The 13324-nt window shown below is 37.9% G+C and overlaps 1 protein-coding gene across 1 annotated transcript; it reads right to left on the bottom strand.

Annotated features, from left to right (window-relative positions):
- Window positions 1–321: 321 nt before the first annotated feature.
- On the bottom strand, window positions 322–11174 carry ube2d1b (ubiquitin-conjugating enzyme E2D 1b). The gene is made up of 7 exons (XM_051417187.1): window positions 10966–11174; window positions 7661–7724; window positions 6123–6154; window positions 4308–4385; window positions 3199–3304; window positions 1544–1637; window positions 322–1464 (listed from the first exon to the last, which is right to left on the bottom strand). Exons 1-7 carry the CDS (start codon window positions 10987–10989, stop codon window positions 1419–1421), a joined length of 444 nt encoding a protein of 147 aa, XP_051273147.1. The 5' UTR covers window positions 10990–11174; the 3' UTR covers window positions 322–1418.
- Window positions 11175–13324: the final 2150 nt, after the last annotated feature.

Here is a 13324-nt window from a genome sequence, read left to right as displayed (position 1 = left end):
TACTATAAAGGCACAGGCATATAGCACAAAGTAAGGCTGAACCAGTTCATTGACACCACATTTAAAAGTAAGACAAAAAAAATGCAACTTAAAGTAGCATGAACTTAATTCATCCAATCATTTTTTGAGACCTATCAAAATCATATTTAAGACCTGGAGTGTTTTGCAAACACAATGTGCCATATTGGTCAAAGACTTTCAGTTTAGGCCTGGGAAAATGTTACTTGTGAATTATGTTAAATGAGACAAACTATCGCCATACAATACGCTCTCTGATTTAGAACAACAGAACACCATTACATAAAAGAGAAAGAAACTGCCTTCCATAGAGCATACAGTCATGATAAAAACCGTACCATTCTTTAATTCAGTACAAAAGGTGCCACACATCTCAGAGACACAAGTGAGAGACACAGGGACAGAGAACTGGATTTTTAAACAGAACATATTGAACCCTTAGATACATGTTTCACTGGGTTCAAGAGCTATGTGCCTGTGTAAATCCAACCAAAAAGCCAACATCACAGCTACACTCAAGGGGAAAAAAGTACATTGTTTTATTGACAGATTTACATTGTGATGACTCAAATGAAACGGAGTAAAACAATAACATAGTTCAAGGGAATTTTTAATACTATACAATTAATAATAACAATAATTTTAATAATAATAATAATAACAAAAAAGAGATGAAGAACACAGAAATACATGATCTGACTTGTAATTGCTCCCATTTTCAGTTTCATTCGTCTGCTACAAGATGCAAAAGAACTCAACAAAAACCTCCATTGCCCACTACATGAAGCTGAGGTGAAGTTGTCAGGTTAAAGGGGACATTTTCAGTATTCCTTTGTTTTACAGACGTGCCAGAATAAGGGGCTTACATATTTGGCATTCACCTGTCCACATTCCCATGGTGCAGTGTGTTTCTAGTTGGCTGCTGCTGGACGCAGCAGGGACTGAACCTGGGATTTTCCAGCTATGGAGCAGCTTTTTGACAAACGTGTATGCTATTACTGAGCTCCTCTGCTGCTGAATGGCATATAGTGGCATACATGTTCTATAATTCACTAGTTTTACTTAAAAAAAAAAGAAGAATTCTGTAAAGCAATCTGTAATAAACATATGTTTTAAATAAAATGTCCTTGATGCAAAAACATGCTTACCTTTAAAATCCATCATTATCCATAAAATGACCAAAGGTAAAGTAAAACCCTCTGCTTCCTTTCAAAAACTAATAATGTACACATCATGGTCTGATCAGTAATTATGTTAATGAGGTTGATGGAGGTTACCATGGGTTACTTAATGATTCTATACTATAATTTACAGTGTGTTGTGACTTTAAAAAAAGGGAGGAAAAAGAAATATTCTCAGCATGTTTTTTTCCTTTGATGGTTTTCTTTTTTTTTTTTTTTTTACATGGCGTACTTTTGGGTACATTCTTTCGCTAGTCTGTTGTATCTGAGGAGAGAAAAGGAGAGAGAGAAGTGAGCGGAGGATTAGACAATAAAGCACCAGCTGAGCCTGTATGCATACTCACTTGTCTTTGTCGTTCTTGTAGATGTGTGCTATGTCTGGAACTAAAGGGTCGTCTGGGTTTGGATCACAAAGCAACGAACATATGGACAATAAAACTGCAAGGAAGAGGAAGAACAAAAGATCACGTTAGATAACATGTAGATAAAGGATGAGCCAACTCCTGACAGATCCTAAAGTAGACACCAACAGTGTCCTGTGTGAGAGGTGGAAGGGGAGGGTATGCTGTATAAAACTATAGACTGAAATGCTGAACAGCACTGCATTCATTAGCTATGTTAGGGACAAAGTATTCCCAGGAGAGAAACAAGAAGCAAACTACAAAGAATCTAGGTTTCAAAAGGTACATTCTACATGAATCAGTACCAGTGTACTGACCACAAGGAGGGCTACATTTCCAAAATATGCCATTTTCAGTCTCATATTCCACATCTTAACTTCCTGTCTGGACAGAAAGATGTTGGTCAGTACCATTTCTTATATGTACACTACCCCTACAAAGTTTAGTGTCATCTGTTACATTTTTCTTTCCTTCAATATTGGCTATTTAAACAGAGATAAAAACAGTTTAATTGAGGCACCAAATCAATGATTTACATTTGAAATAGGTTTGGCCCTAAAAGAAGAATAATGAAAGAAGTTGATGCCCGATAACGATAATTTCACATTTTTGTATTAAAAAGCTCATAACCTGACGCCTGAAGATGGTTAACATGTAGTAAACAAAGATGGATGATTTAATATTCCATAGCTCTGTTCTTACCAAATCCATCTGACCTCACGGTTGTTAACAGTTCTGACTCATCAAACTTATTTATTTTCATTTTTTCTAGTAAAGTTCATCAAGAAACTTCACAAACATACTTTGGCTTTAATAGAACATAAAACCCATCAAATGTTTATGGACCGATAATTTAGCAGCTGTTATCTAATTATCCTAATAATTCACAATAATATAAATGTCCCACTATCGTGCATCCCTAAATGCAAGGATTAAAACTTCCATTTAGTTGATGCCCCCACAGTGTAATACTGTTGAAACAATTTCCCCTCCCAAATACCTTTTATTTTGAATATGTTTTCCAGTCCAGAAAAGCATGACTGACCAACTGGCAAAAGCACAAAAGACAATTCAAAAATACAGACTAGTTTCCTCAGCCATCTAACTGTACCAAATCAAGCTTTTGTGGCAGGTGACCATAGACCTTTGAGCGGTAGTGGATGTAATGACTGCTGATACAGTGGATTTTTGTACTGGATTGAAAATAGATCTACATCTACAACAACAACAACAACAACAACAACAACAACAACAACAACATGACTCTACAAAAGGTACTCAGAAGGCAGCTTTCTTAAACAAATATCTTTATTAACATGTTAAATAATCTAACACATTGTCAACCGATTCTAGTTGACGCTGCTTCCTCTCTCTTACTCTGTGCTGCTTGACACAGTATTGTAGATCGCAGCACACTCTGCTTGATAAACCTGGCAGTGACACCAATATATTACCACTACAATTTATTACTTTATATTATTAAGAAAATGTTTTCATATTGGCACTCATACAACATATACGTCGATACCAATATGTTGGCCAATAATCTATTGAGCTCTACCTTAGATACAGTGATAGCAACAGGAAACTGCAGTTACCTTTAGAGACTGTTAGTGCTGGAGACCACTGTGACCGTAGAATGTCCAAACAGATACTCCCATTGCTGTTTATATTTGGGTGATAAATCTTTGTTGTAAACGCTACCTATAAAAAAAAAAGTCACATTTTATTCACACAGGTATGTATTCACTTCCATAGTTACTGTACTAGTGTTTGCCTGAAAGCAAGAAGTTCTGTTCAAAGTGAGTCTCTAGTGCTGTTACAGTAATGAAGTCAAACGGTAATCTTAAATCTACACAGTTATTGTTTCTTTATTACTTTTTTCTGGTGGTTCTCTGCCATGGTACCACTGCTGAACAAAGAGAGGAAACTTGCATTTCACAATTGTTTGAACACAAACTACAAAATCTACTACTAGAACATCATCTAGTTCAAATGTGAAAGGACTCAAACAAACATATCCATATATATATATATATATATATATATATATACATACAGTAATAAATATGGAATTATTTACTTCTAAAAAGTACATTTTAAAGAGCTCAAGCAGAAAATACCACCAACAACCAAAAATGATAAATATTTTCTCACTGAGAGCCACGCAAATTTTATTTTAAATGTGTTTCATATTTGTGTGAAACGTTGCTGTGTTAAAGCTGGCAGCCTGAGACTGAGAGTCAATTCCAGGAGATTAAAAGTGGCCAAAACTGAACGGAAAATAAAGAGATGAGGAAAAGTCTTGTTAGATGTTAGATGTCAATCAGACAGCAGCTTTGGAAAGCTAATGCCAAATTATTTTTTGTTTTTGAGCGGCTCCTTCAATTGCTTTTTGCATTGCATTGTGAGAGCATAGTGTGCATACTCAAAACTTGCTAAGAATGAGTACATGATGTGGAATTGGGACATGGCAACAGTTTTAATATCATTTAGAGCCCCCCAGACAAAGTCTGAGGTTTCCCACTCCTCACCCCACATTAATTTACTTGCATAGTTTTGCTCAATTCCTGGATGCCTAAGGAAAAATCATAGAATGTAGAACTACATAATTTATGATAGGAAATGTTTTCAGGTTTGCTGAACAACCATGATAAATTCTACAATATGACAGCACAAAGCTTTGAGTAACCACAGCAGCTCTTACCTTCGGTGGCTTGAATGGGTAGTCGGTGGGGAAGTGGATTGTGAGAAAGAACACTCCTCCTTGGTAAGGACTGTCGCCCTGACATAAGACATGTGAGACATCGCTGTCAGTAAAAAACATCTGGCAATGAAAAGCATTCAGCTGGCACTAAATGACTGACAATCAGCACGTTACAGTCACCTTATGGTTACAAAGCTGGTTACCAGCTCTGTTGTTACCAACCAGCTGTCCACATTGAACAAGTGAAGTTTCTAATTACAAGCCAATCACACACACAATACTGAGAGACAAATAACAGTCATTTAAAGGACCAGTGTGTAGGATTTAGTGGCATCTAGCAGATTGCAAAAAACTGAATACTGCTCGCCTTTCAAGTGTGTAGGAGACTGTCTGCAAAAAAGACTATCTAGAACAAGTGACATCAGCTAGGCTCATTATCTGGAAAAAAAGACATGGGACACGTTGGATTCAGAGTAGTTGGAGTTCTGAGCTTTTTGCTCACAGGGATCACTTTCACTTTGGCCTTGTTTAATATTAACCACTGACATTATAACACTAATGACAGAAACTAAGAGATTGTTTAAACCAACATGCATCTTGGGTGGACAGCTATAATTATGTCAGTTCACACCTGGCATTAGAATGCGTCTCGAATGACCACTTGTGAGTGGATCTCACTTCCTCGCTCTATATGCAGATAAATGCTTTTATAGGGTTATACCCAACTCAGCATCCAATATTGCTGTTCTTATTTTTCAGTTCAGCGGCACAGTAACCCGTCGCTTTTACCTGCACTGTCAGCAGGAGAAACGCCGGTGCACTGTGGGATTTTATTACTGAACTTTATGAGAAGGAAATACACTGCTTTTTCAACTTTTTTTTCATCACAGATAACAGAGAAAGGCAATAATGCCAGAGAAAGTAAAAGTATGTCAGCCCAACAGTCACTCGCAGTGGATGGCAGTAGAGGACACTGTACCAACATATAGCCAACACACTGGAAGATAACTAAGTAAGAAATAACTTACTGTGTAACATTTCCAAAATTTACGAGAAGGCCTATATATTTAACAATCTGCCATAGACAGTGTTTCACAAAATGTATGAAGTTATCCCCAATCAATAACGAAAAAAGGGAGTCTGGGGATATTGTGGTCACTAATACAGTGATCAAATCAGTTGAAACAGTGTGTTCACAAACATCTGCTGCTGATCTTAGCAGGTAAAGCCACACAACACATAATTTGCATGAGTGACCTAAATAGCATTTTGTGTACTTACAGGACATCAGTTGAGTAGGTGTTCATACTATGTGGCCCAGGATGCATTAGCTACAAAGGATATGTGGTCAAATGCATTCCAGACCACCTCAGCAAGTGGTTTGAGCGATCAGATCACAATGTGTCTCGTGGTCGTATTTTGAACTGTCCACTTGTGATCAGATCATCCAAGATGCATGCTAATACCAGGTATGAACAGGCTCATATAAAAGCATAAAAGCTCCCCTTATACAGAAGGTATTTGGGAGGCTTACCTAAATAGATCTGTTTGTTTATATTCACTAATAATGCTTAAAAAACTGTATATTTCCAAGCTTAAAGTCAGTTCAATAGCTTGATCCCATGTCACACTTGCCGTTAACAGTGTAACAGCATTGAGCCAAAGTAATATGAGTGCATTCATCACCGTAGTCTTTCAAGGAACATGTAAAACAATAGTAAACAATCTGAGTACCCATAGCTACTGAGAGGCTTTTTCTAATGTAGCACAAACACAGAGAGCACTGAAAGCCGTAAGTGATGCCGTGATACTCACCGGACCCATTATGGTCGCCTGCCAATGAAACACTAGAAGCAGTTAGGGGAGAAAACAGAGACACAGGAGAAAGTAAGTTGTATACGTCTCACACACACACACACACACAGTGTTCATCATTCATCAGTTACAAAACATTGTGCCTACAGAGGCTCAGACCTCTGCCAGCTTTCTCTATTCCGTACAGGTAAAGCTGGTCTTACTACTGTAACCAGATGATCACAGGGCTGCCAACAACAGCCATTCCTGTCAGACATTGATCTGTGGTGTATTCCCAGTTCTAGTCGCTTCCAAACTAAGTTGCTATATGAGAATGGCTCATAATTGATTTACCTTTGGTAAACCCCACCGCCAAATTTTGATTGTCCAATCATTGCTTAGCAACTGTAACTAGGAACAGCAGGACTATATTCTTGCTGTGCCGAAGCGTGGCCAAGTCACTTCATTCAGTTCAGGTCAAAGATTCATAGTTAAATTCAGTTTTTTTCCAAAGCTAAACAGATGCATCACTGACGGCAGTAAGTGAACGCATCACACTAAAAGGCATTTTGGTATGTAAACCAGTAGGTGAACGCCACACTGTTCAAAATGATTTTCTTTTAGAAAAGCTGCATTGACAATCAGGCATTTTAGGCCACAACAAGTCTTCAGTTCACTAGTACGTTCAGTCCGTTTGTGGTCCAAGCTCAGTTCAGTACACAACTAGCCCATACAGGCCAATAGCTCAGCAGCTTATTATTAATGATCAGATTGTGATTGTCTCCTGTGCCTTTTGTGGTCTTTTAATATGCTTTCAACAAGGAAGTAATGCACTGTGAATCACAACGGAGCTGACAACAGCACACCCAGTCTCCAGAGAGTAGCTCCACCACTAAAAGCTACTCCTTCAGTCTGCTGGTGATTCAGTATAGTCAGTTCAGTTTAGAGACTTGTTCATCGCGTTGAGCATGGGGTTTATTTTTTGCCTTTCCAAAACTAAAACCAATCCCAACGTTAAACTGAAAAAACTAAACTCACTACATGTCGCACTAAAATTCAAGGTGCTTCAAGGTGTCAAACAGAACTGTCCTCATCATGATACATGGGTTAGAACAGCATCACCTTCATGTTCATACCTCCAGTCCCACAAAACATACTGCTGTTACATAAGTGGCAAATATTTAACTAAGCAGCATTTATGGGCAGAATTTCCCAACAATGGCTACAATACTGGGTATCTGCAACATCTGACCTGCACTCAAAGTAGTTGCTGACAAAGCTTTGTGGTGGCTCAGTTTTGGACTGGAAACTTCCAACCCTGTCTCTCTTATCAAAGAAAAAAAATCATATTAAAAAAACAAGTGGTTGTGTCTAGTTCTATGACAACACATATTTCTACAGTTGCTTGTATGTTTTTAAGTGGAAGATATTGTTTTGAGAAAGACATTTTTGCACTTTACATTTCCAGCATAAAATGCCCCACAAGCAATAGGACGCAGTCATTCTCTAATACACTTAGGTGAGAAAGAGTGACATGAAATGTATGCATGTGTACTCACAATCATCCCCTACAGGTCCAGCAGAGCACTGTGCTGGAGGGTCTCTCTGCAGGTCCTGCAGCTCCTGCTCAACACAGCAGAAACACTGCTGTTAGTTATTCAACAGGTAATAATAATAATAATAATAATACATTAAATTATTAGAGGCGCCTCTCTGGGCACTCGAGGACACCGTACAACACAAAAAAAAAAAAAAAAAAAAAAAAAACAGCAAGAAATAAGAAACAGATAAGAAAAGACAATGTAGATGGTTAAGTGGGGTAGGCAGTTCTGAATAGGTGAGTTTTTAATCTAATCTCATTTGTTTTTTACTTTAACAACAACTTGACAGTGGCCTCTGTTTATGAGCTCAGCTGCAGTGACTAATGTTGATAATATCTGAAAAGGTTTGTTGCTCTATTTCACACAAACTTCCCTTCATACTTACCAGGTGAGATTTTCCAGGAAAGGTGTATCAGGAACAAAGATACTAGCCAGAAATTTGACAAAAACAATCTTAAGATAAACTAGCTTTAGCGGGTGCTTTCCACCACATCTATTATTTGCTGCTGATCTTAGCAGGTATTTCTCAGCAGATTGAGAAGTAAGTGGACCTTGAGTATCTTCAGTCTGTCAAACTGCTGGTTGGTCTTCTTCCAACTGTTGTCAGTGACACCATAACAAGAACATTTGTTAATGTTACAACTATTTAATCAAAGGTCTTGGACAGCATTGGTGATAAAAAGAGAGAAAGACAATGACAGAGATGCACAACAATAACAATAAATAAAGTCAAAAGAAAGAATGTGGACTGGGTTGCACCAGCTGTGTGTACGTTCTCTCCTAAGTTAAGGTATAAAGTTGACTCTGTGTGTGAGCACCTCTGCTAACTAAAGCCACACAATTTTCATTATGGACCAATCTCTGTGCTGAAAGGTGGAGGAAAGCATGAAACACTGGAGAAAGCTGCAGAAACACTCAGTGTAAAAATGACTTTACTGATCTTATAATACATCCATTACCTGTATGCATCTTAGGTGCAACACCATATTTATGTTCTCTGTTACAATAAAATACCAGTTTGATAGCTTACAAAAACAAAAAAATCTAACCATGAGATGCCAATTCGCATGGCACTAATATTATCACAGGACCTCAGTGTTTGGCAAAATATGGCAGGTCATTTGTGGTGGAATTTTGACTTAGGGACATGGCAGATTCACACCGGATTAAGATCACAGACATCCTCTGCAATTATTACAAATGACTATAGGTCCCATGATAACACTAGTCCTGTGCAAATTGGGCTAAATGCGTATTTCAGCAATCCCTCATAATTTGGGTTATTATCTTTTTGTCTTTAAGAAACCTTCTCGAAAGCCACAGAAGATATAAAACCGCAAATAGTAAACTTATGTGTGTAAAGTTTGTGGAATGCCCCTTTAAAACAACAGTTTTTGTAGAAAACAGGTTCAACAAAGTAAGGTTTCTGTACTGCTGATGTCTCAGTCCTGATTTTGGATGAATAATTTCATTGGGATATTGCCAACATTTACAAAGCACAGGAAAAATATGGCAGATTTAAGATAATCATTTGTTATGTCATTCATTAAGAACCATAAGCAGCATTGGGTGAATGATTTCGGTGTGACAGATAAAAAATTGAGCAGCTACACAGGAATATATTTTGGCCTGCATCAGTTTTCACAGTGCCACTTCACCAGCTAGCAGACAACCCTTGTTGATGTTTCAATAGCAATAACCTGTCCTGCCTGCACTTTCCCTCAGCCCCCCTGTACTGTCCTCCTCAGCTCAGGTTACATCCTGGTTGGAAAGGACCAGCATGAGGGGAAAAAATAGCTTTCAAGATCTTCCCTAAGAGCTATGCTGTCATAAAATGCACACAGGTTGGCTACATTTTTATTCTACAATGCAGATTTTGGCCTTCATAAGTACTTGTGGTTATTTACAAGTACCTGATGCTTTTTAGAGATTGTAATATTGTAATATGGTATTTAAGTGTTGTCTTTCCCTGGTTTTAACGGTCCAGCGTCTAGGAGAAGCTACAGTGGCTGCGAAACGTGTGAACACCCTATCTAGTGCCAGTGTTTGGTTTGTCCCTTCTAGACTACTGTAGAAACATTAGTTCAACGTGACCACAGAGGTTGTCAAATGAAGCCAACACGGAAGTGGCAAAATCTGCAGGTCCTGAGATGTCCACTTGAGGCTGGCTCCAAAAGTGAGTCAATCTTCATAAGGCCCCATATAAAATGCCCCACTTACAGCAAAAACAAAAACGTTTACAGCCTGGTAAGAAAACACTTCTGGTCTCTATCGCTAATTTCCCCATTCATGACAAATGTATGGGGGGTAACCAGGCTTCATTCAGCCCGCCTCAGCACCACCTCTTTGCTCAGTTTCAGATGAACAGGGAGCCAGTAGAGCTGACCACAAGGAGCTTCACAATGGCTCTTCAGAAACCTATGGGTGATGTCACAGAGACTACATCCATTTTGAATTATACAGCCTATGAAGGCGACTCATGGTGCCTGTAGATATAAAAGGTAACAAACACATAATGCCTCATATTTTCAGATGATTACAGACTAATGATAACATACCTGTGAATATTATATTCCACATATTCCAATAGATCGTCCTAAATGTTACTGTTCTAGCTGTTATATTAGTTGCCTTTACCTACTTGATCATTATATCCACATTACTGATGATTGTTTTGTTTTGTTAAATATCAGTGTGGAAATATTTTGTGAAACGATAGAATATGGATATCGATTTTGTCCATAACGCCGAGCCGTACTAGGCAGCTCCCCCTGACAGCAGCAGTTCCACAGAGGGGTATGACAGCAAAGCAAACGCAGAAACAGCGAGAAATGAATGGCACTGTATGTTTTCAAGTAACTTTCCTAATCACTACAGTTCTTGTCCACCAAAAGGACAACAGTGCGAATACAACAGGGCTGCTGTCTGATCCCTGAGACGACTTAGAGAACACACTGCAGCACAGGAGACAGTGACAGGTTGACAGTGCTGACTGAGCTAACTTGGCTATTTGTTAGCGAGTTAGCCTGAAACTTTGAAGTTGCCATTGGCTGCTGTATGTGTTCTGAGAGGTGTCAACAAAATGAATATTCCTACAAACGTTACAAAGTTCGCCAGAAGTTGTTTTAATGCGGGACAGCACTGAAATCTTTCTTAATAACCCTTTTTTTTTTTTTACAGAAAGAAATTCTAACGTTAGCCTCTGCTGGGCCAGTTAGCTAGCTAGCATTAGCTGCCAACCAGAGCTAGCTAATGAAACTTACCTTCTGTATTCTTTTCAGAGCCATGTTGACTGACGCAGCTGGCGGCTGGATCCCTTCCGCTCGCTCTTTACTGGAACTGAATATTATTCTGCGAGGTCAGTGGCGCGAGTTTATTCCCTGAGTACTTCGACAGCCAGGGATTTGTATGTGTTTTTATAAAAACCTCTTTTGTTTCCGCTTTCTTCTGTTTACGGTCGCTCCTCCGAAGTGGATCATGGGAAACGTAGTTCTGAATGTTGCAATTGGGTATAACAGGAAATACATGGAAATTTCAAGCCAGTTGGAGGTTTATGTACATTTAGGTTACAATTGTTTTAACATTTTACGGATATGTAATATGTATTTCCCAAATAACTTGAATGCAGCACTGAAGGGCCATTATAACACACATTACAACAAACATTTCTGCAAACCATGCATCCACTGGTTTCCATCTGTTTCTCTATAATATGCTCATATTTGTGGATTCTTGAAACTAAAGCTTTAGATTTTTTTAATTCATCACAGTTAAGTCTGAATTAAAGTTTTGTCCAAGTTACATTATTAATGCTGCAGTAGTTTAAAATACAAAATAAAAATACAGACAGAGAATTGTATAAAAATATAATCTCTGCTCAATATTCATAGGAAATCATGTTACACAAACTCAGTGGGTTCACTATCTGGTTTTGTTGTACAGTTTACCGGTTGTTCTCTACTGTGATTGTTATTATTGTCATAATATATGTCAGGGGTTGTTCGTTTACTTAGTGATAGAGACGGCTGTAAACCTATTGCCATTATAAGCAGTAATGTACAATATACACTTCAAGGTGCGTGTGTTTGTAAGAAGTGCTTGAAAATAATTGAATTTATTCTTTTATTCTTTGAGACCTTAGGAACAGTAGTTTTTGGCACAGCCCACTAACAGGTGATCCAGAGAGAGCATCCAGATGGTAAATATTCTACAAGAATAACTGTAGTTCAAGCCTGGCCATTTTAATTATAGTCCCCAACACCACGAATCACATATTTTTCTGAAGAGGCTTTATAATCTGTACAGCTTTAGGCTTGAGGAGTAATGGATTACATGTAACAGAGTTATGTAATCAGGATACAAAAAAGGTAACTTTAATCTATTACATAATCCATAATCTTACAGTTTGCATTTTTGATGCTACAAATCTTGGTTTCCATTGTCATAGTTATGTTGTCTGATAGACTACACATCATCTCATTGATATTTCTTTTATCTCTACTTTATTTGGTGTTGAGGTAATCCAAAAGTAACAGAAAGTAAGTAAGTAAGTAATTGTATCAGATTACTTTTTTAAAGTAAACCTCCCAACCCTGTGCACAGAATACAACAGCCTTTATCCTCAGACCCTTTTCTAATAAGGAAAAACTCCCCCCAGAACTATTTCCAATAGTTCTGGCCTTAATAGGCCCTTTTTTTTCAGTGTGTTCTCACTTAAGCTTGACCTTTTGTTAAACTGGCTCTTTAGTTTTCTTTTCAGCATCAAGAACACAGATTTTCGGGATTTACCACATGTGAAACTGATTGTCTACTTTGATCATTCAACTTTCTGTGTATTAGTTCTTTGTCTCCAGTACCCTGTTAGACATGAAACACCTGTCTCCATGTTGATAAAGGCTGGTGGACTGTGAAAATGCAGGGATCATTATTATTACTATATAAATCTAAAGAATATAGCACATTTAGGTCTATGTTCAAATTATATAATACAGACAGAAAACATGTGCCAAATCAAAATACTGCCATTTGTACATTATGTAAGACAGATGTAGGCCTACAGCATAAACACCATCATTATCATTGTTGTTATGAGGAAGAGAACGGACCGGACAGCACTGTATTTCACTGTAAACAACTGCAATCTGTTTACTGAGTCCAGTATTTGTGTTTATGGGACTTAAGGCCAGTACAAGTGATAGCATAAACTTTCAAACAGATAAGTGTAATTGTCAGCGCAATTAGGAACCTGTCTGGAGATTTTCTCAGGGGAGATCATTTGATGTCAGACCCTCCGATAATTTATTTCTCATGCATTTACAAGACTGTCTTGACTGTTTCGGAAGCCAAGAAAACATCCAATATCCCAAGGATCAGCAGGCTCTATATTGTTAGAAGAGGTTGTCTTTTATTCTAACAGCCCTATTATTGAAAGGTAATTTCCAGCCCTCCATCCTCCTCCCTTGGACCCACAACATGATGTCAAAAATATAATGTAATTCGGCCTGCAAGAATATTATTATCACTATTTTTCTAGCTGTTTCATATCAATTTAAACTACCTTCATATTCAAATATAATAAAAAAAAGGGCTCCATCAAAAGGCTGAGTCTTTAACACAGCAACC

This window comes from Dicentrarchus labrax, unplaced genomic scaffold (assembly GCF_905237075.1).
Source record: "Dicentrarchus labrax unplaced genomic scaffold, dlabrax2021, whole genome shotgun sequence".
Lineage (NCBI taxonomy): Eukaryota > Metazoa > Chordata > Actinopteri > Moronidae > Dicentrarchus > Dicentrarchus labrax.
This window is presented reverse-complemented; position numbering and strand designations above follow the sequence as displayed.

Bases quoted from the DNA above. Each gene is read 5' to 3' on its own strand.
- ube2d1b (XM_051417187.1), bottom strand. From the start codon at position 10,989: ATGGCTCTGAAAAGAATACAGAAG. The intron at 6,155-7,660 runs GTGAGTACACAT...AACTGCTTCTAG, and splicing joins TGGACCTGTAGGGGATGATT to TGTTTCATTGGCAGGCGACC. The intron at 1,465-1,543 runs GTGAGTATGCAT...TTCTCTCCTCAG, and splicing joins TACAAGAACGACAAAGACAA to ATACAACAGACTAGCGAAAG.